Genomic DNA, 23,393 nt, shown 5'->3' with positions numbered 1-23,393 from the left:
GGTAAAAAATACCCACGTTCTTATATTCTGTAGCGAAATATATAAACAGACAGACGTGCAGGCATGGCCAGGTCGATTTCGAATTTTACGACAATAAACAATAACAAATAACCATTTCCGACCCATTTCCTTTGCAGGGTCGGTAATGGATATTTCGATGCGTTACAAAGGAATGACAATGTTTTACCTAGCGATCTTTTTCCCCAATATAAACCCTATTTGAAATTTGAAACCTTACCAACACAACATTTATTTTTGCTTGAGGTAACATTTAATACAACAGAATAACATAGTGAATATGAAAACATATCAATCACAACTTGCGTATCCGGCCTACTGCGATGACGTGTATAAAGGACTTTTGGCGAATGCTGAAATCGCCCTTCAGTCGCCACTCCATAATAGGTGTTACAATTGGAAAGTCGTCATCTCTGATGGTATAATTTTTTATCGTATACCATTTATTCTAAAAATAAATTAAAAGAATTAACAGAAGTCACTCATGCTATAAACGATTAAAAGAAGATCAAGGTTATTGATAGCAAATATCGTTGCGCAATTATCCAGAGAAGAAAAATATGTTTTTTCATTAGAGCGTTATTAGGTCTAAATAATCAAGCTCAGTCAAAAAATAATAACTAACAAGTAAAAGCGTGCTAAGTTCTGCCGGACCGAATTTTGGAAACCCAACACCATGGATTCTACTAAAAACTTGACACGGTTCACAATGATGACTTTCTACGCATTCAGGATGCCAAAAGTAAAAAAAACAAGTAAAAGCGTGCTAAGTTCGGCGGGGCCGAATCTTATATACCCTCCACCATGGATCGCATTTGTCGAGTTCTTTTCCTGGCATCTCTTCTTAGGCAAAAAAAGGATATAAGAAAAGATTTGCTCTGCTATTAGAGCGATATCAAGATATGGTCTGGTTTGGACCACAATTAAATTATATGTTGGAGACCTGTGTAAAATGTCAGCCAATTCGAATAAGAATTGCGCCCTTTGTGGGCTCAAGAAGTAAAATAGAGAGATCGATTTATATCGGAGCTGTATCGGGCTATATACCGATTCAGGCCATAATAAACACGTATGTTAATGGTCATGAGAGAATCCGTCGTACAAAATTTCAGGCAAATCGGATAATAATTGCGACCTCTAGAGGCTCAAGAAGTCAAGATCCCAGATCGGTTTATATGGCAGCTATATTAGGTTATGAACCGATTTGAACCATATTTGGCACAGTTGTTGGATATCATAACAAAATACTACGTGCCAAAACTCATTCAAATTGGATAAGAATTGCGCTCTCTAGAGGCTCAAGAAGTCAAGACCCAAGATCGGTTTATATGACAGCTATATAAGGTTTGAACCATACTTGGCACAGTTGTTGGATATCGTAACAAAACACGTCGTGCAAAATTTCATTCCAATCGGATAAGAATTGCGCACTCTAGAGGTTAAAAAAGTCAAGACCCAAGATCGGTTTATATGGCAGCTATATCAGGCTATTTAATCAGCCGATTTAAACCATACTTGGCACAATTGTTGGATATCATACCAAAACACGTCGTGCAAAATTCCATTCCAATCGGATAAGAATTGCGCACTCTATAGGTTAAAAAAGTCAACACCCAAGATCGGTTTATATGGCAGCTATATCAGGTTATGGACCGATTTGAACCATACTTGGCACAGTTGTTGGATATAATAACAAAACACGTCGTGCAAAATTTCATTCCAATCGGATAAGAATTGCGCACTCAAAAGTTTAAAAAATCAACACCCAAGATCGGTTTATATGGCAGCTATATCAAAACATGGACCGATATGGCCCATTTACAATACCAACCGACCTACACTTATAAGAAGTATTTGTGCAAAATTTCAAGAGGCTAGCTTTACTCCTTCGGAAGTTAGCGTGCTTTCGACAGACAGACGGACGGACGGACGGACAGACGGACGGACATGGCTAGATCGACATAAAATTTCACGAAGATCAAGAATATATGTACTTTATGGGGTCTCAGACGAATATTTCGAGTAGTTACAATCAGAATGACGAAATTAGGTGGAGGGTATAAAAATTTCCCCGATCGCTATGAGTTTTTAGCACATGGTAATCGAGAGTACTAATGTTACCGCAATGTATTCAAAACAAAACGAAGAAGAACTATGAGAAAAAGAAACGTTATTAAATATGAAACATTGTGATAAGTGTTAAAGCTCGTGTCGCAGTTGCAAATATTAGTGTATGTTTGGAATAATCTAAGTTTAGTTCTATTGAGTTTTGGACAATCCTCAACAATTGTGGTAAGTACTTATAGAACAAATTTTAGCTCATAAAATTTAATTCATTGAAATAAAAAAACACTTAAACTGCACAAATAAGAACAAAATATTTGTTTTCAATGGAGTAAATCTTGTGAATTTTGTCGAATTGCGCCAAGTGTTTATAGCCAAAATAACAAACAATTCTTCCTGTTTCAGAATCTGAAAACATCTTCTCCCCGTTTTGGCCTGAAAATTTTTTATTCAGTTTTCAAAAATGTCTTTGCCGCGGGCCGTGCTTCTTGATGAGTAGCTTAAAAACAATGAAGATAAAACTGCTTTGGAAAACGTCATTTTAAGCATGATTGGGAGAGATATGAACTACCCGAAATAGAAACAAAAATATTCATAATGTATGTTTTAGCATTAAGAATAGATGGATATGTTCAAATCGAATGAAACCCCGCTTTCAAGAACAATACTCGGAATGGTTATCCGAAAATCAGGATTTTTCAGTCTGCCTTCTTGATGTTAGACCATCTAATAATAACTGTAGCAAAGGTAGGCCAAAATTCAACAAAGAACTTATTGATAATACTGATACCGCGCATTTGTAATGGAATCGGGTGCAGAAATTGAACTACAATCATAAATTGATCATAGCTTAAGAAGATTGTGTATTGCGCAGGAGGAAGTGTTTCTATCCAATCCAGGAATAAAATATGTAAATGCAATTATCAAATGGGGATGTGATGGCCCTGAACAGAGTAGCTACAAACAAAAATTTTCTGAAGAAAACCTGTCTGACTGAACAGAGTAGCTACAAACAATGTTTTTCATTTCAGTAGTGCTCCTCCAATTGCATGCTATTCTAAACGGACGAAAAATTATAATATAAAATAATCCAGCTCCATCTTCTACCAAGTATTTTCGACCTATTAAATTTTTATTTACAAAAGAAACTCGAGATGTTACCATAAGAGAAGTAGAATGTGTCAAACTTCAAATTTCGACTCTTCAGCCAGCACATATTCACCGAAAACCTCCAGATAGAGGTGAGAAGTAAGCTTATATTGTGCATGATTGACGGCAAAATCTGCAATGCACTGTCCGCCTATACATCATCGCAGGTCTGCATATGTGGAGCTTCTCCCAAAGATATGAACAGTTTGGATGCATTGTCAAATCGTAATGTTGACACAAGTATGCCTACTTTTGGTATTTCGCCATTACATTAGTGGATAAAATGTATGGAGCGAATGCTGCACATTGCTTATAGAATCGAAATAAAAATTTGGTGTGCGCGGGGCAAAGAAAATAAAGAGATTGTAGAGAATAGAAATAAGCACATCCAAAATAGATTTAGAAATGAAGTATTTTTGTTAGTGGATATGCCCAAGCAAACATGTGGCAGGACCAATGATGGAAATACTACAAGAAGATTTTTCGGAGATCCTAAAACTACTGCAAGCATAACTGGTTTAAATGGAAATCTTTTAAAAAGGTTTCATACTATACTTCCTTGTATCGGACGTGGGTTCCAAATGAATCATGTCGTTTTTGATAACTATGTACGAGAGACAAGAGAACTTCGTTTGTCCGAATATCCCTGGTACATGATGCCAGTGAGTGCACACAAAATTCTTTTTCATGGAAAAGAAATAATTACATCGTGTATTATTTCTATTGGTCAGCTTTCAGAGGAAGCTCAAGAGTCAAGAAACAAAAATGCAAGAAAATATCGTGAACTCTATTCTCCGAAAACGTCAAGAATAGAAACCAACACTGACTTATTACACGATTGCTTATATCTTCAGAACCATACATATGCAGTTTGCGGAAATCAACTTTAACGATGAAGCGAACAATTTATTCTGAAGTACTTGCTTTATTGTCCGAACCTGGAATTCTGTTCCATCTTGACACTGAATAATTTTTGTCATAAAACATTTTAATTTAATCTGTACATATATAATTTCTCTTTAGGTGTTAAAATTATTCTAATATTGAATAACATGCAAATAAATTTGTTATAAACTTATGGCAAATCTGTTTCTAATTTAGCAAAAAAAAGTGCACTTATCAGTGCGTTACGATAAAGGTATGTTTTTTAAGAAACTATTGTCATTTAAGATTGCAGCATGTACAGGGCTGGAAAAAAAACCTAAGCAACATTCGTTCACTTTTCTTTAACATCGAATAAAAAGGGGGCGGGAGGGAAAACAAAAACTAGCAGCAACAACAACAACAAGCTACTTCCCCTTCCCGCTACCCTTTCTTGTTTGATGTTAAAAAAGGTGAACGAAAGTTGCTTAGGTTTTGCCCAACACTGTAAGTGAAGTAGGTGTAAAAGTGGGCGGATCACGCCCATTATTGTTTTGACCTTTCACATAAACCCTCAGAGTATATATGCCAAATTTCAATTGTGTAGCTTCTTCCAGATGGGAGTTATTAATTTTGGCATCCTAAAAGTGGAAAATGCCACACTGTGCGGTTGTTGGAAGTCGTACTAGAACAAAACTTGCAAAGTTTGAACAAGGTCAAATAACATTGAGGCTTCCAAAAGTCAGATCGAATGACCAATATATATGGGAGCTATATCCAAATCTGAACCGGTGCGGCCCATTTGGCCCATTCCTAACGACCTGCATCCATAAGAAGCATGTGAGAAAAAATTTTAGCGGATATCTTAATTTTTTCGATCGCTATCTTGATTTCCAGTGACCCATGGGCATGGCTAGATCGAATTGGACTAGATCAAGACGATCATGAATATATTTACTTAATGGTGTCCCAGATAAATATTTGGGAGTGTTACAAAGGAAATAATTTTTTTTTCAGATAAAGAACTATTTTTCCTGTCGTCTGCTTTCGCGGTACGAAATTCGAATACGAAGTCAACGTGGTTTATTTGGCAAAAGTATGGGTAACCACACACACGCACACATACACCTAGTATTTTTTATGAGAAAACAGGTTGCAAACGATTTGTGTGATCAGTTCTTACTTTGAAAAATTCAAGTAATTTCAGCAAGTAATTTCTCATATCTGACTGTAGCGGCGATGAAATCGAGATAAAAATACTCCCAAGCACTGAATGGTGTTTGTTTTTCAAAATTATCTACTCCATAGCAACATGTTGGTTTTATTCTTTCTTCAGTGTCTCGCTCTTCAGTAGTCTGGAAATACAACAAGGCCTGCACAAAACCATTCATTGCTCTTAACATTAAGAGCGCTACGTACTCCATGAGTCATTATTGCATCCCGAAACGATTACTGTTTGGTGCGGTTTATAGACCGGCGGCGTCATTGAGCCGTACTTCTTCCGTAATCATCCAGGCGGGCACATCACTGTGAAAGGGTATCGCTACCGTTCAATGGTAAAAGAATATTTTTGGCCCCAATTGGATGATACGAAATTGGAGGACATGTGATTCCAACATGACAGTCGATTGGCCGCCTCGATAATGCGATTTGACACCGTTAGACTATTTCTTATGGGACTGCGTTAAGTCTATGGTCTATGCCATGACTTAACTACCAGGTAGTGTACCATAAACAGCTGAGTAAAATTTTTTCTCGCGAAGTGCACTATCTGTCAACGAGTTTTGGTTGTGTGAATATTATAGTTAAGAAAAATGGCGCGAACTAGCAACATACACAAAATCAGAGTTGCACTTATCACTGATTTTGACTCAATATTTTGTTGTTGGGCAATTGCCACTATCAGTAAATAAATATATCTTGGTCTATGCCAACAAGTCAGTGACGATTGATGAATATGTACGAATATTGAACGCGAAATTACAGCAGTATTGGCCGATTAAATATCCCAAGTTTTAAATCTGGTTAAAAATGCAGTAACTTGAACCAAGCATGTCAACGATTGCACAGTTAATATTGATATCATTTAGTGAAACCGTCTTGGGTTTGGAATATGTTATGTATTTCATATATATTTGAACTGACCTTTAAGAGTGGGCATGCCTTCGGTAAATTGGATACACGGAAGATTTCTCGCCTTAAAATAACCAATAAATTGATTTTTTGACTGTTTTCCAGTAACTCGCAGCCGCTAAATGTTTGGTTCCATATGGGTGATGGGTGATTATCCTTTTTCATCATATCAACACCAACGGTCACATCGAAAACTGGCACATCTTCATTGAAAATAAAATCGTTATACAAGACTTTTCGATTGTAGACATGAGAGTGCAACGATTGAACAATCGCCTTATTTGTAACTGTAAAATTTGCCTTCAATAATTCGACAGAGAAATAGCGCTACATGTAGAATTTATGGAAAACGTTAAGATATATTTTAAAAACAAATTCTTTTGATAAATACCGCGCCATCTATTGATGTTGTTGCCAAAATAAAAATACAGATGACTTTAAGTGTAGTAGAGCTACAGTCCATGACGCCAAATCGTAAAGAAGAATGCGTTTCACACTAATAACTGAAGTTTATATTTCCAAAGGCGCAAAGGTTTTCCGAATTTTGCAATTTAATATAGGCATTAGCATTGAAATGGCAAATAAGTAACTATTGTAAACTTCACGCTTAAAGTAATCTGGTATAATGCATATATGTGTGTATATCATTCCATTATTTAAATTGCAATGATTGTGTTGTTGGCTTTAAGCTTGTACTTATATTTTCCATTTAATGCAAAGAACAGTTAAATCAAATTTGAAATTCCTTTCAACAATGGCCAAAGGTCAAAGACAATCGTTTTTATAAAGTTTTCACACACTTATAGAATTTTTTTTGTTGAAACAGTAGCAAGTCTGCTGAAATGGGACAGCAGTAATTTATTGCTTAAACAGCAAACATTTTCTGCTGTTTTCAAATGGTTAATAGTTAATAACAGCTCGAAAATTTCATAAATATTTAAACATTTCTATATTCCATTTTATTTTTCAACTTTACAAACATATAACTTAAATTTCTTCAAATTTGCTTCAATTTGCTTATTTTTGATCTAATTAAATTATACCAGCAGACAAAATAACTACTACTATTAGGTTTATGCTTTTAAACAACAAATTAACGCCTAAAATGACCAAGTTTTATACCCACCACCATAGGATGGGGGTATGCTAATCTAGTCATTCCGTTTGTAACACCTCGAAATATTGATCTGGGACCCCATAAGGTATATATATTCTGGATCGTCTCGACGTTCTGATTCGATCTAGTCCGATGTCCGTCTGCCGAAATCACGATAGCAATCGAACGGGAAAAGCTAGACACCTGAAATTTTGCACAGATTCTTAATATTGATGTAGGTCATTGAGGACTGCAAATGGGTCATATCGGTCCAGATTTAGATATAGCTCCCATGTAAACCGATCTCCCGATTTGACTTCCTGAGCCCCTGGAAGCCGCAATTTTTATCCGATTTGGCTGAAATTTTGCATGTAGTATTTTATTATGACTTCCAACAAATGTACCATGCACGGTCCAAATCGGTCTATAACCTGATATAGCTTCCATGCAAAGCGGTGCCTCGATCATCCTTTTTGGGTTCCTGCAAGCTTTAATGTTTGCTAGTTTGACAGAAGTTTGGTGTAGAATGAAATTATGCCCTTCAGCTCAATTTATTTTGTATAAATTTTTTGCAGAATCCATGGTGGTGGGTTCCGGCGATCTTAGCACGCTTTTACTTGTTTTTATTAATATGTTGCAAATGCCTCAATTGTTGTCTAGAAGTTCAAAAATTATGAATGGATTTATTGAAAATTTTAAAATATTGAATTTACGGTGTTGGCTGAGCTAAGAAAATACAAGGGCGAGCGTAGAAAGGCCCAGAACTGAAGAAATTCTGCAGCTCCGTGCAGGAAACATCTAAGACCGCTAGGCTAAGTAAGATTCTATCCTCGAGACCTATTACGATGGCATATATTCAGAAGTCAGAGAATGTATACTTAGAAAAAAGTTTGCTGACAATAGCAAACACTGTCTGCTGAACATTAGTAGTTAATTTTGTTGCTATTGTAGCAGTAGTTCTGCTACTACAGCAGTAGTTCAGCAATTTCAGAGCAGCAGACCTACTGTTGAAAAGTCTGTTGTTTGCTGAAAATGACTGCTGCTTAGTTATGAAGGGGATGTTGGAAGAATAAATAAAATACAAATGTAAATGTGTGCCTCAGTGGATGTTTGTAATCACTAGTGAATGTATACTTTCCATTTTCGTCATTCTGTTTATAACACCTCGAAATGTTCATCTCAGACCCCATAAAGTATGTGTATACTCTTGATCGTCATATCATTTTAAGTCGAACTAGCCATGTCCGTCCGTCTGTTTGTCGAAAGCACGCTAACTTTCAAAGGAGTAAAGCTAACCGCTTGAAATTTTTTATTAGTGTAGGTCGGTTGGGATTGTAAATGGGCCAAATCGGTCCATGTTTTGATATAGCTGCCATGTAAACCGATCTTGGGTCTTGACTTCTTGGGCCTCTAGAAGGCGCAATTCTGAACTGACTGAAATTTTGCACTTGGTATTTTGTTATGAATTCCAATAACTGTGCTAAGTATGTCGCAAATCGGTACATTACCTGATATAGCTGCCATATAAACCGATCTTGGATCTTGACTTCTTGAGCCTATAGACGACGCAATTCTTGTCCGATTTAGAATACATTTTATACAACGTCTTCTCTCATGACCTTCAACATATGTGTCTAATATGGTCTGAATCGATCAATAGCTTGATACAGCTCCCATATAAACCGATCTCCCGATTTTGCTTCTTGAGCCCCTACAAGGCGCAATTCTTATCCGAATGAACTGAAATATTACACAATGACTTCTTCAATGTTCGGCATTCATTTATGGTCCGAATCGGACTATAACTTGATATAGCTCCAATAGCATAAATGTTCTTATTCAATATTCTTTGTTTGCCTAAAAGAAATACCGCGTATAGATCTCGACAAATGCGATCCATGGTGGAGGGTATATAAGATTCGGCCCGGCCGAACTTAGCACGCTCTTACTTGTTTCTTTAAATTTAGATACAAAAGGTCATGCCAGTGATGTGCACATTAGTAGAGAAATAACAAAAAAGGCGAGATAGCTCAGCTACATTTCGAAATGCATACCAATTGATGGATCAGGTAGCTTCTTAACACTAAAATCCCACAAATTAAAATTATCCCTTCCAACAAAATTCTAAAAAAAAAATCCTAAAGTAATCAAAACAAATAACAAGCAAACAAAAATGGCATAAATTTTTTTTCAGCAGATTTTTGTACTTCAATCCGCAGATTTTGTTCTCTGATTTAGCTGACCGAAACGTTTGCTAATACAGCAGCCCTATGTTTGCTGAAACAGTAGCAGTCTCCTATTCCATTTTCCCAGACAAAAACTGCTGTTTTACTGCATTTTTATACCCACCACCGAAGGATGGGGGTATATTCATTTTCTCATTCCGCTTGCAACACATCGAAATATCCATTTCCGACCCTATAAAGTATATATATTCTTGATCAGCGTAAAAATCTAAGACGATCTAGACATGTCCGTCTGTCTGTTGAAATTACCCTACAGTCTTCAAAAATAGAGATATTGAGCTGAAATTTTGCACAGAGTCTTTTTTTGTCCATAAGCAGGTTAAGTTCGAAGATGAGCCATATCGGACTATATCTTGATATAGCCCCCATATAGACCGATCCGCCGATTTAGGGTCTTTGGCCCATAAAAGCCACATTTATTATCCGATTTTACTGAAATTTGGGACAGTGAGTTGTGTTAAGCCCTTTGACATCCTTTGTCAATTTGGCCCAGATCGGTCCAGATTTGGATATAGCTGCCATATAGACCGATCCTCCGATTTAGGGTCTTAGGCCCATAAAAACCACATTTATTATCCGAATTTGCTGAAATTTTGGACAGTGAGTTGTGTTAGGCCCTTCGACATTCTTCGCCAATTTGGTTCAGATCGGATCAGATTTGGATATAGCTGCCATATAGGGAGATAAACTCTGCTTCGTATCAGCATGCCGTATATACCTGTACAATGGAGGGACACAAAGTTAATTTTCATTCCAAAAGCAGGAAAACCTCACCACACGAAGGCGAACCTCGGAAACAGCATGCATTCACGATCTAGTCGTCTACGTAGAGGGTTCACTCACTTCCAAGGAATATGCGTACAATGGTACCATTTCTTGACCTTGAGGATTCTTTCAACAATGTTAAACCAACTTCAAGGAGCTAGAGTTTCTAGGCATCAACTCAACCGTAAGAAAGTTTATTAATTACTTACATACTAAAGACGCATTACGGCAAGCTTAGAATCTGTAGATCTAAAAAGATGAATGGATCCTCAAGGATTTGCACTGTTTTCTCTACATTGGAGTATAGCCATTAACAATATATTATTGTCTCTGGAAGAATAATGTGTAAACGTGGTCGTGTATGCTGACGACGTGGCAATTATAGTTAGGGGAAAGTTTCTAGGCGCTCTTAGAGATATACTTCAGGAAGCTCTACGTAGACTACCGAAAGTGGTCTAGGCGAAATTCCGTGCAAGACGGATGTAGTTCTTTTCAGCAGGAGATACAAGTTACGTAAAGTGGTATCGGTCTCTTTGGAAGGAGAGAATGTTCCATTTACTGATAGCGCAAAATACCTGGGTGTTTTGCTGGACAGGAAATTGAACTTCAAAACCAACATTTTGGAAAAGACAAGAAAGGCAACTTTTGCCCCATACACTTGCAAGAGCTATTGGCAAAGGTTGGAATTTTAAACCGTGTTTCATGCACTGGGTGTGTACTGCAGTTGTTCGACCTATAATGTTATATGATGTTTTGGTCGGCGCTTGAAAAGTCCACCAGCTGTTCAATACTAAAGCGGATCCAGCCACAGTAAGGACGATACCATCAGACGCACTGAATTTAATAGTACACCTAATGCCTCTGGACATTGTGGCAAATTGCTGCAACCACTGCTGTGAGACTAAGGGAGATTCCCCTTTGGTCATGCGGCATCCTCGGACACTCTGTTATTCTTGATGCAATGTCCGATGTTAAAGGCAGTGTGGATTACACCCTGCCTAAGCCGACTTATGGTAAAAAGCACCGTACCAATATTACTGATAGAACCGATTAGAACTACAAAATTCCTGGTAATAGAAGTAACATAGACTTGTATACAGATGGTTCCAAACTAGACGACCAGGTGGGCTTTGGGGAGTACTCTGGATACTTGGACTGGTCATATCGGGAAGGCTACCCGATCACAGCTGTGTATATCAAATTGCAATTAAAAAAGTGGTGAAATGACTAAAATATTTATAATGTTATAACGACGACTGGCATAAATATCTTCTCAGATAGCCCCGTAGAACATAGTTCCGAATTCAAAGACCGTCCTCGACTGTTGCAGATCTCTCAACGAGATGGCTGAATAGTTCAAAATTCACCGGTTCTAGGTGCCGGGCCACAGAGATACCCCAGGGAATTGTAAAGCGGACGAGCTTGCGAGACTAAGAACTAAATACACATTCTAGAAAAACTGGAAGCTGTGGTTAAGCCTCTAGCGACAGGCCCGAAGGGCAACGAATTAAGATGGTCACAAAGGGGGGCTGTGAGCTTTCTAAGATTGTGTGACCTAATCTAGACTTGAAGAGGACAAGGGCTTTGCTGTCACTGACTAGAACAGACAGTCTCAGTCATAATGTCCGTCGTGACAGGATCGGAAAACAGGCTGACAGACTGAGCCAGCAACGACAAGGAATTCTCATGTCTTTGAGAACTTGTCTGATTTAGCAGATGTGAACATTGACAAGTTGTTGCCCTTTTTCAAGCGATCTAGATGGTTCAACGGAATGAACTAGAACGCATCTTCCTTCTCCTATTCCTGTGGTATCACAATGGACAAAAACGTCTATATGAGTCTGATGAAAGAACGGGACTTAAACCTAACCTAATGTTGAGGTTAGGCAAACGTAGCGCAGAGGTTAGCATGTCCGCCTATGACGCCGAACACCTGGGTTCGAATCCTGGCGAGACCATCAGAAAAAAACTTTTCAGTGGTGGTTTTCCTCTCCTAATGCTGGCAACATTTGCGAGGTACTATGCCATGTAAAACTTCTCTCCAAAGAGGTGTCGTACTGCGGCACTCCGTTCGGACTCGGCTATAAAAAGGAGGCCCCCTATCATTGAGCTTAAACTTGAATCGGAATGCACTCATTGATATGTGAGAAGTTTGCCCCTGTTCCTTAGTGGAATGTTCATGGGCAAAATTTGCAATTTGCAACCAAATGTTGACTGGCTCTGGGTTTTTTTTTTTTTTTTTGTAACAAATTTGCAAATTACAAGTTAGGCTGATTATACCACTAGAACGATATATGTTCCACAGTCTTGCCTAGACACTATAAATTCCATATTTAACATTTTAAATGTGTATAGTTTCACAGTGCCCAATGTTATGGTCAGGTTTAGGTTGGGTTCACACTTGCCAGAAAATATATTCTTTCGAAATTTCGAACTGATATAAAATTTCTTGTTATTGTTATAATTTAAAGGTAATTGTTTATTTTGATTTAATTATGTAATTGGTAATTATGTAGAAAATGTTTAAGGTAATTGTGGAAGGGTATTTTTGCTTTCCCTCGTGCACTAGAAAGTATAGTTTATCAAAGAGTTATTTCAGCAGATAATAAATTCTCGATTAAATGTTTCATGTCATAAAATTAAGGTTTTAATATTTAATACTCTTGTTAGTTATCCTTTTCATGGAGGAACCTCCTAAAGTAGTTTTCGCATTGATTTGATTACTATGGATGTTTCTTTCTCGCTAGTTTTAGGCGATTTCGAGGATATTTAATGCAATAATGTTCCAATAAAAGTTCCATGGGGTTCATGTTCGTTGATCGAGTGGGTGCTTTCAGTTGGTAATTGGTGGTATATACTAACCACATCTGTACATTCTGCGCTGCATGTTTAGGATCGCAATCCTCTCCTTGATTTAGTTGTTGTGCACTTTGAAGTAAATTTTGTTTTAGAATGTTTAGATAACCACACTGATCCATTGCGCATTCCAAAAACAACAATTTCTTTAACATTCGTACTGGCAGGCACCCATATTTGATCCCCCACCATGTTCAACCGTTGCAACCAGGTTTTCTTTATTGAGTACAGTTCCGTTCTAAGACAAAACTAATTGTTTCCCTTTTATGCCGAATATGCAAAACATGCCTTCTTCAATAAAAAGGACTTTCTCCTACTTCAGTAAAAAGTAGCTTCTCACGATACTCATCATTCATTTTGAAATCATGCCTCTCTCATTAGCACTAATTTTTTAATGCGGAACAACCTACTATTGAACCAAATCAAATCTAATTAAACATTATTTTTAATTGCTTTAGTTATTTTTGCAGATCAAGGTCGTTTTCATTTTCAAAGCGGGGAAACCGGATCACTCCCGGCCCAAGGACTTTAGGCCGATCAGTCTGTCGTTTTTCGTCTTGCAGAATCTTTTGGAAGCGTACATCAGGAATCTTCTTGACCCATCGCTGGTAAGCGGCTACCAGGGAAGATCAGTTGATACCGCCCTCTACTACGTGGTGGGTTACTAAGAGGGGAACCTGAGGGAAGGCGACTTCACTTTCACGGCCTTCTAGGATATAGAAGAGGTTTTTAATAAAATGGTGTTGGGGTTCATTCATCGTTCTCTGGTTAATATGGGAGTCCGGCTCTTCTGGTAAACTGGACTGATCTTATGCTCAATGGTGGGATCATCAATGCATTACATGGCGGGGGTTCGGTGAGGAGGATTGTGACCAGGGGTTATCAATAGGATTCTCAGGAGAAAAGAATGAAAGTGGCTGCCTATGCTAATGACCTCGTCATTTCGAGTGGTGGTCGCTTTCTCTCTATTGTCGCACATATCCTTCAGGGTGTGCTGAGTAAGCTGTCGAAATGGACGAGGGCCAATAGGCAAATTGGAGGAAATACAACGAGTTCAGAGAACCGGTTGGGTTGGATTGGGGCTGGCGCTCTTTTCGGAGGCTACAAACCTGAACGTTATTCTTGACCAGAAATTAAACTGGAGAAGTAGAAGCAGAGAGTCAAACGGGGGCTGAATGCGCTTCACACATGTCGCAACTCGGTGGACAGGAGTTAGGGATTTAGGCCGAGTACGTTTCACTGGATTTACACTGCAGTGGTTTGGCCAATCCTCCCATATGGGTGCAGGGCTATCGGGAAGGTGTAACTTCGCGGAATTTTGTAGAAGATACAGGGTATTGAGATGATGCTGATATTGAGGGCGAGAAAGAGTGGTCCGAGAGCAGCGCTGAATACGAAACTTGATGTGGGAATTGTACGTGGAGTGTGTGGCGTTAAAGCTTGCCCACAGACTGAGGGAGTCGGGGACACAGCGCTGTTCGGATTTCCTACGGTAGGCTGCTAGCGTGGGGCGACTACGTGATATTGGCGGCGCATTGACGGACCGGGCGGCTCTTTGTTCGATGGCGACTTGGAGGTCCTTGGGTCCCTCTGTCTGCACGTATGGGTCCAAGCGGAATGGGGCAGCGAGGTATGAGTTCCTGTTTAATTCGTATGAATTAGGGAGTCACATAAACCTCTGGATGGTTGCAGTATCTTCAGCCAGAGGTTTTCACGATCCTCAGGGCCTTGGATATGATCATGAGTCAGTAGCGGCGTCACGTTTTTTTTGGATAATCAGGCGGCGCTGAAGGCCCTGGTTACGGGTCGCATTAGTACGCGGCTTTTCGGAAGATGCAAGGAGCGTCTCGGATATTTGGGGGCTGCTGTCAGATTGAGCTGGGGTCCGGGCCATCAATGGTTGGCGGGTAACGAGGTGGCCTGGTTTGGATCACGGATAGTCTCTGTGAGTGCGATTCCGATGGTAAACCCTTCTTTGAATTGGCTATTTGGGATGGTGGATTCCTACTATGACAAACGTGCTGATTTGATATGGGCTGGCGTTGTAAGCTGCACGGTTGCCAAGGCCTTGTGGCCGTGATTATCGAGGTGAGGACGCCGATTGTTCTCGAATTTGGGAGGCGTGACCTTGGGTGGTTTATGGGCGTCCTGACCGGCCACTCCAATGTCAGATCGCTGACATGGCTGTGCGCTCAGGAAGATGAGATTTTTTGCAGGGTCTGTGGGAATGAGCTGGAGTTGGAGACGGTTTAGCATCTGCTGTGCTAGTGTCCCGTGATGACGGGAAGAAGGCGTTGTTTTATGAGTGAATACCTCTTCTCTTCACTGAGCTCTCTGCAGTCTCCCGACCACCGAATCATTTTGGAATTTTGCAAGGATCAAGGGTGGCTGTCTGGCCGGCCCTCCAGCCGGTGAGACCTCTTCGGTTTCTATGTCGGCTTTTTAATTTCCATTCATATTTTATTATTGGCTTTCGTTTCTCTCCGTCCTATTTTTTTTTTATTCTAAAGCGAACACAATGAACCAGAGGTCTCCGAGTGAAGCGGTTCGCAACCTAACCTATTTTTGTATATTAACACAACTTGGTGTTGCATCATTTGCGTAGGAATCCCCGAATCGTACTTGTATGAATACTTTTAAGGTCAAAACAGAAACTCTTTTAAAATGAATTGTGGCTGATCAAAATATTCGACAAAAAATTTTCGCTATGAAATTCTACCATAGATCTCTCAATATACATATCAAAACCCAAAACTTAACCTGAAAGCCAGAATTTATTAAAATTTATTTTAGGGTTAAAGTATTACTTATTCTAGGTGCCAGATTCGACAATAAAACTTGACTTTAGAAAGATGATATCAAAGGCAAAAATGTGTTGAATTTCGTTCCACAGCGTTATTGCAACAAAATCGCAGAGTTTGATAAACAATATACATTGAATCAGCAAATCAAATTTGTTTATTTGATTTTTTTTTAATAACAAATTAAAATTTGTTTTTCTGTTGTCTGGTTTTTCAATTATTAGCTAAGAGAAATTTTAAATGATTATGCCATTTCCAATTCTCCCTTTGTAAAGTAGATTTTTTGCCTTTACAATTGCTAATTCCGATCCGAATTTCGTTATACCAAATTTTATTGATTTTATCAGAACAAGGCAAAGTTATTTATTTAATGTTTACTCGTTGGTATAATTATTAAATTTTTTCTGTGATAAATATATTTCATTTTAAAATTTTCGTACTCGTCCATCTATGACGATGGATGCTATCGTTTTGTTCGCAGTGGTAAACTCGATCTGCATTTGCCAAATAACCGTGGGAATGACAGGAGGAAAGTCATTATCCTTTAATGTAAAGTTTTTTAGGGTGTAAATGGTATCCTGTAAGAAATAATTTGTTTTAATTTTATTATAGTTGCAAAATTGATGATTAATTAAGAATATGTTTGAATTTGAACGAAATTTTCCATCAAATAAATCCCATGACTGTAGAGGAAGACCTCTTTGTCAAGGAAATTATGCTAGCAGTAGTCAAAGTATAGCCATTGGGGATTCTTTTGATATCGCCGTCAAGCGTCTTGAGCCACTTTGATCTTTAATACGTGCTCAACTAATATAATCGATATCACTTTCAAATTCTAGCGAGAACATATGATCCAGAACCATGCCTGAAATTTCGATAGCTACATAGTGCAAAAGCTTTGCTGCCGGCTATCAAAGATATATTTTGATAAATCACAAAGATTTGCAACTAAAACCTGCCATATTAGAGATCATGGTATTTAACTGCGTTTCTTGTGATCAGGGAAATCTATTTGGAACAAAAGCCCTGTTTTATATTATGTGAAAATTCTATAAAAATAACATCTATTCAGTATGTTGACGTTCTAGTTAAGTATCTAGTGCAGGCTTAAGTGTGGTATATCGGTTTCCAAGTTTGATATTGGAATTTCCATCTAAGGAAATAAGTCCATCGTGAAGGGCTTAGAAAAGTTTTAACTAATTATTTATAAAATTTTGTAGGTTTTCTTTATACATTTTACAAATGATTTAACCTTTTCTTTGCTAAAATAAAACAGGGCTTATGTGGTGTACACTCATAGAAAAAGTTTACTGAAAATAGCATACACTGTCTGCTGAATATTAGTAGTCAATTTTGTTGCTATTGTAGCAGAAGTCCTGCTATTACAGCAATTTCAGAGTAGCAGGATTACTGCTGATTAATTATGAAGGGGATATTAGAAAAAATAGAACACATATGTAAATGTGTGGGTGTTTATAATCACTCCTGAGTGTATACTTTCCATAATCTTTTTTCTTTAAATTAATATACAAAGGCCATGCCAGTCATGTGCACATTAGTAGAGCAATAACAAAAATGCAAGCTATCTCAGCCACATTTCAAAATGTATACCAATAGTTGGATCAGGTATCAACACAATTTCTAAAAAATGGCTAAAGTGAACAAAGATGTAACAGGCAACCATAAAAAATAGCACACACATTTTTTTTCAGCAGACTTGTGTACTCAAAACAGCAGATTTTGTCGGTTGATAATACAGCAGCCCCATGTTTGCTGGAGCAGCAGTAATGTCTACTTTACATCAATTGGCTAAGACAGAACATTTGTTCCACTAGCCGAACGTAGAATAGCGTTCCATGAGCCTCGATCTTCTGCGCTCATTCTAAAATCTCTGACACCAAGTTTCGAGGTGTCTCTCGCCAATTGATCTTTCCATCGGGCTTTTGGTCTTCCCGGTTTCCGTGTACCACTGTGTTTGCCACCAAAAGACTTCTTTGCTGGAGCTTCTTCATCCCTTCTGACAACATGACCTAGCCAACGCAGCCGTTGTACCTTGATGCATGTAACTCTGCTATCGTCGTCATACAGCTCATACAGCTCGTGGTTCATACGTCGCCTATATTCTCCATTATCGCAAACGGGTCCGGTTTACGGTTTACGAAGAATCTTTCTCTCGAATACTCCAAGCACTGCTTCATCTGCTTTCACAAGTACCCATGCTTCAGAACCATATAACAGCACTGGTAGTATCAGTGTCTTGTGTAGTGTAAGGTGGCCTTGTTTCTAAACTGCTTACTTAGTCCAAAGTAGCATCTGATTGTCAGTATTATTGTTCGCTTTATCTCAAAACTGGTGTCATTCGTAGATAAAGTTTCTGACTATCTCAAATTTGTGGTTCCTAATTTTCTCAATTTTCTTTATCTGCTCGGTTGTACAAGGCGTTTTGTGAGTTGAACCACCCATTTCGTCTTATCTCCATTTACTGCCACACCCATTTTAACTGACTTCATATCATATAATCTTCTGCAACAGAATATTAAAGAGTTCACACGATAGGCTGTCTCCTTTTCTGAGACCTAGTTTGGTATTAAATGATTCGGAGAGATTTTTTCCTATTTTTACTGAGGAACGCGTATCAGCAAGTGTCATCCTGCAGAGTCTTATCAATTTTGCAGGGATACCAAACTCAGACATTACCTAAGATTTTAATCTTTCACACAGTACGCTCGAGAGTATCTTGTATGCGATGGGGAGGAGACTTATTCCTCTGTAATTGGCACATTCCGTCTTGTATGCTGTATGTAGTATGCTGAGGTTCCAATCATCGGGTATGCGTTCTTCTATCCAGATTGCGCAGATAAGCTGATGCATTCGCCTTATCAGCGTGTAGCCTCAGGTCTTAAATAGTTCAGTGGGTAACCAGTCGGCTCCTGCTGCCTTCTTGTTCTTTAGTCGGGTCACTGCTACTTGGACCTTATAATGACAAGGAGGTAAACATTCTATACCATCATCAGGGATTGGTTCTGCGGTATCCTCCTCGCCGACAACGTCGGTCACTAGCAGTTGGGTAATATGTTCTTTCTATATTCTTAGCATGTTATCTGTGTCAGTTACCAGATTTCCTTCTTTGTCTCTACAGGAGGATGTGCCTGTACCAAAGCCATCGGCTTGATGTTTAATTCTTTGGTAGAATTTTCGGACTTCATTCTGACTCCTGTACATCTCAATTCGCTCATACTCACGTCTTTCCATTTCCTTTTTCTTTCTGTGGAATAGACGTTTCTTCTCTCTCCTTTTCTCCCGATACTACTGATTGCAAGATTGCTTTATGCGCCGCATTCTTGGCTTCAGTAGCATCTCGACACTCTTGCTCGTACCATGGGCTTCTTGGAGGAGTCTTCCGGTACCCAAGTACGGATTTCGCGGCATTTTCCATGGAGTGGGCAATAGTTTGCCACTGCGCCGTTATATCATCGGAACAAGGAGTGCTTTCATCAAGCAGTGGAGTATGCCGCTGCCATTTGTTGTGTTTGCAGCTTTTCAATGTCCAGCTTTCGTGCAGTGTAAGATCGTATTGATCCGAATCTATATTCGCTCCACGGATCGATCGTACATCTAACACGCTGGATGAATGCCTTCCATCTATCACAACGTGATCTATTTGGTTCCTCGTGTTTTGATCGGGTGACAGCCATGTGGCTTTGTGAATATATTTATGTTGAAATCTGTTGCTACTAGCTACCTTGTTTTTTGCCGCGGCGAAAACAATTACCATCAACCCATTACTGGACGTTATCTCGTGGAGGTTAAACTTTCCGACTGTTGGACCAAATATGTCTTTCTTCCCTATCGTCGCATTAAAATCTACCAGGACGATTTTAATATCATGGACGGGGCAACGTCGTGATAACGATGGACACCACACAAGTCGGAGCTCAAAGTTCCAGCCTGTGTGGTGCTCATAGTTATCCCGTGTCGGCCAGGAGCAGTAATGTCTGCTTTCCCATTTTCAGCAGACAAAAACGGCTGTTTTAGCAAACATTTTTGTTGTTTTCAATTACAAATTTGATTGAGTATAGAGTGTTTTATGAGCTTCTTACCTTCGAAAATGGGCATTTCTTTGGTAAATTTGTTACCCGAACAACTTCTCGATATATAACCTTAATGAGATTTGCATTTTTGATGCCGTTCAAAAACTCACAGCCCGACATTGAAATATCCATTAGACTGGTATGCCGATTATCTTTTTTAATCAAGTCAAGCTTAGCATTAATTGCAAAACTGTACAAGTCTCTGACGAATTGGAAATCAGCGTAAATAACTTTTGGACTGTATAAACGGCAATTCAGGCTCTGTAAAAATTCCGCATCCCAATGTGTTACACTTGCATTGGAAAATTCAACGGTGAATAATCGCTGCAATGAAAAAAAGAAAACACACACGAAAGGAAAATGGCAAATTAAAAATGTACTACAATAGACAACGGATATAATAAACTCCAAAAACTCAATTTTTATTATTATATTATTGCATATAAGAAACTAGTTTTTTTTATAAAGATACATATACTAAATATATGAATTGTTTTCTGTTATGAGTAGTATTCATATATCTACGTACACAACATAATCTGCAGGGTTCAAAGTAATGTGCGAATGTGTGAAAGTTATTGGGTTGACCAAAAAGTAATTGCGGATTTTTCATATAGTCGGCGTTGACAAATTTTTTCACAGCTTGTGACTCTGTAATTGCATTCTTTCTTCTGTCAGTTATCAGCTGTTGCTTTTAGCTTGCTTTAGAAAAAAAGTGTAAAAAAAGTATATTTGATTAAAAATCATTCTAAGTTTTATTAAAAATGCATTTACTTTCTTTTAAAAAATCCGCAATTACTTTTTGGACAACCCAATACATCATTGCTCTACGAATATCCACATGACAACTCACTTTTGGCTTGCATATGTGTGTTTTTGTTATACCCACCACCGAAGGATGGGGGTATATTCATTTTGTCATTCCGTTTGCAACACATCGAAATATCCATTTCCGACCCTATAAAGTATATATATTCTTGATCAGCGTGAAAATCTAAGACGATCTAGACATGTCCGTCCGTCTGTCCGTCTGTCTGTTGAAATCACGCTACAGTTTTTAAAAATAGAGATATTGAGCTGAAATTTTGCACAGCTTCTTTTTTCGTCCATAAGCAGGTTAAGTTCGAAGATGGGCTATATCGGACTATATCTTCATATAGCCCCCATATAGACCGATCCGCCGATATAGGGTCTTAGGCCCATAAAAGCCACATTTATTATCCGATTTTGCTGAAATTTGGGACAGTGAGTTGAGTTAGGCCCCTCGACATCTTTTGTCAATTTGGTTCAGATCGGTTCAGATTTGGATATAGCTGCCATATAGACCGATATGCCTATTTAGGGTCTTAGGCCCATAAAAGCCACACTTATTACCGATTTTGATGAAACTTGGGACAGTGAATTATGTTAGGCCCCCCAATATCCTTCGTCAATTTGGTTCAGATCAGTCCAGATTTGGATATAGCTGCCATATAGACCGATCCTCCGATTTAGGGTCTTAGGCCCATAAAATCCACATTTACTCTACGATTTTGCTGAATTTTGGGACAGTGAGTTGTGTTAGGCCCCTCAATATCCTTCGTCAATTTGGCTCTGATCGGTTCAGATTTGGATATAGCTGCCACATAGACCGATCCTCCGATTTAGGGTCTTAGGCCCATTAAAGCCACATTTATTATCCGATTTTGATGAAATTCGGGACAGTGAGTTGCGTTAGGCCCCTCAGTATCCTTCGTCAATTTGGCTCTGATCGATTCAGATTTGGATATAGCTGCCATATAGACCGATCCTGCGATTTAGGGTCTTAGGCCCATAAAAGCCACATTTATTATCCGATTTTGCTGAAATTTGGGGCAGTGAGTTGTGTTAGGCCCTTTGATATCCCTCATCAATTTGGTGCAGATCGGAACAATTTTGGATATAGCTGCCATATAGACCGATCTCTCGATTTCAGGTTTTAAGCCCATAAAATGCTCATTTATTGTCCGATGTCGCCGAAATTTGGAACAGTGAGTTAAGTTAAGCCCCTCGACATAATCCTGCAATATGGCACAGATGGATTAAGATTTGGATATAGTTGTCATATAGACCGATCTCTCTTTTTAAGGTTTTGGGCCCATAAAAGGTGCATTTATTATACGATGTCGCCGAAATTCAGGTATACAATTTTCACCGGATTTTGATGAATGGTGGTTTACGTATATTCCCGAGGTGGTGGGTATCCAAAGTTCGGCCCGGACGAACTTAACGCCTTTTTACTTGTTTTTCTATTGAGTTGTTGTCAAAGCATATTTCCAGACGCATTCATATCAGTATCTCATAGTTAAAAAGTTTTTATAGAACACTAGCTGAACCGGGCCCACTCCGCTGCTCCTTATTTAACTGTCTAATGTCTTTTAAGGGTGGGGAAACTTCGCCCTGAATGTGAATATCGAATTCGTACCATTGTGGCATTTGGCGGGTTTTTGGCGGCCCCCAAGGCACCAGATTACAACAATAGAAACCATGTTTTGTTTTTTGTAACGGTAGGTTACGTTGGGTTAGGTTGAAATAGGGTGCAGATATTAATCTGTCCCATGCCACTATACACATACACCTAAGCCAGTAATCGGCTTGTTGTGCACTCCAACAACTACAAATTAACCTCGAAGAAGAAAATTTTAATTTTTAGGAAATGCTCCAACGTCTCATCATCTTCCCCACATGCTCTACACATACTATCACTTTCCGCACCGATTTTGCATAAGTGAGCTCGTAATCTTATGTGTCCCGTTATGACACCAAAAGCTATATTGACCCCCTTCTTACTTCCTTTCAGTAATAGCCTCAGATCACGTGGGATTTCAGACATGGTGTCAAAGAGAAAGATGCTCAGTATGCTTTGACATTTCATCATGAATAGACTTACTAACGAGCAACGCTTGCAAATCATTGAATTTTATTACCAAAATCAGTGTTCGGTTCGAAATGTGTTCAAATTTTGACAAATTTTGTTCAGCGATGAGGCTCATTTCTGGTTGAATGGCTACGTAAATAAGCAAAATTGCCGCATTTGGAGTGAAGAGCAACCAGAAGCCGTTCAAGAACTGCCCATGCATCCCGAAAAATGCACTGTTTGGTGTGGTTTGTACGCTGGTGGAATCATTGGACCGTATTTTTTCAAAGATGCTGTTGGACGCAACGTTACGGTGAATGAACACATTTCGAACCGAACACTGATTTTGGTAATAAAATTCAATGATTTGCAAGCGTTGCTCGTTAGTAAGTCTATTCATGATGAAATGTCAAAGCATACTGAGCATCTTTCTCTTTG

The 23,393-nt window shown here is 38.7% G+C and overlaps 2 protein-coding genes across 3 annotated transcripts in view; both read right to left on the bottom strand.

Moving 5' to 3' along the window:
* Positions 1 to 313: 313 nt before the first annotated feature.
* On the bottom strand, positions 314 to 6,688 carry LOC131997233 (uncharacterized). The gene is made up of 3 exons (XM_059367860.1): positions 6,617 to 6,688; positions 6,238 to 6,552; positions 314 to 466 (listed from the first exon to the last, which is right to left on the bottom strand). The coding sequence occupies exons 1-3, from the start codon at positions 6,686 to 6,688 to the stop codon at positions 314 to 316; spliced, it is 540 nt and encodes a 179-aa protein (XP_059223843.1).
* Positions 6,689 to 16,357: 9,669 nt separating this feature from the next.
* The window catches only part of LOC106082514 (uncharacterized), a 53,448-nt gene continuing 46,412 nt past the window's right edge, over positions 16,358 to 23,393 (bottom strand). For both annotated transcript variants that reach the window (XM_059360403.1, XM_059360402.1), the window contains exons 4-5: positions 20,090 to 20,404; positions 16,358 to 16,567 (exon numbers count right to left, since the gene is read on the bottom strand). In XM_059360403.1, coding sequence (XP_059216386.1) covers positions 16,415 to 16,567; positions 20,090 to 20,404 — 468 coding nt within the window. In that variant the 3' untranslated portion in view covers positions 16,358 to 16,414. The remainder of the gene's footprint in view (positions 16,568 to 20,089; positions 20,405 to 23,393) is intronic.

Source organism: Stomoxys calcitrans, chromosome 1, assembly GCF_963082655.1.
Source record: "Stomoxys calcitrans chromosome 1, idStoCalc2.1, whole genome shotgun sequence".
Classification (NCBI taxonomy): domain Eukaryota; kingdom Metazoa; phylum Arthropoda; class Insecta; order Diptera; family Muscidae; genus Stomoxys; species Stomoxys calcitrans.
This window is presented reverse-complemented; position numbering and strand designations above follow the sequence as displayed.

Bases quoted from the DNA above. Each gene is read 5' to 3' on its own strand.
- LOC131997233 (XM_059367860.1), bottom strand. From the start codon at position 6,688: ATGGACTGTAGCTCTACTACACTTAAAGTCATCTGTATTTTTATTTTG. The intron at 6,553-6,616 runs GTATTTATCAAA...TTCTACATGTAG, and splicing joins CAACATCAATAGATGGCGCG to CGCTATTTCTCTGTCGAATT. The intron at 467-6,237 runs GTCAGTTCAAAT...ATTTATTTTTAG, and splicing joins AGGCATGCCCACTCTTAAAG to AATAAATGGTATACGATAAA.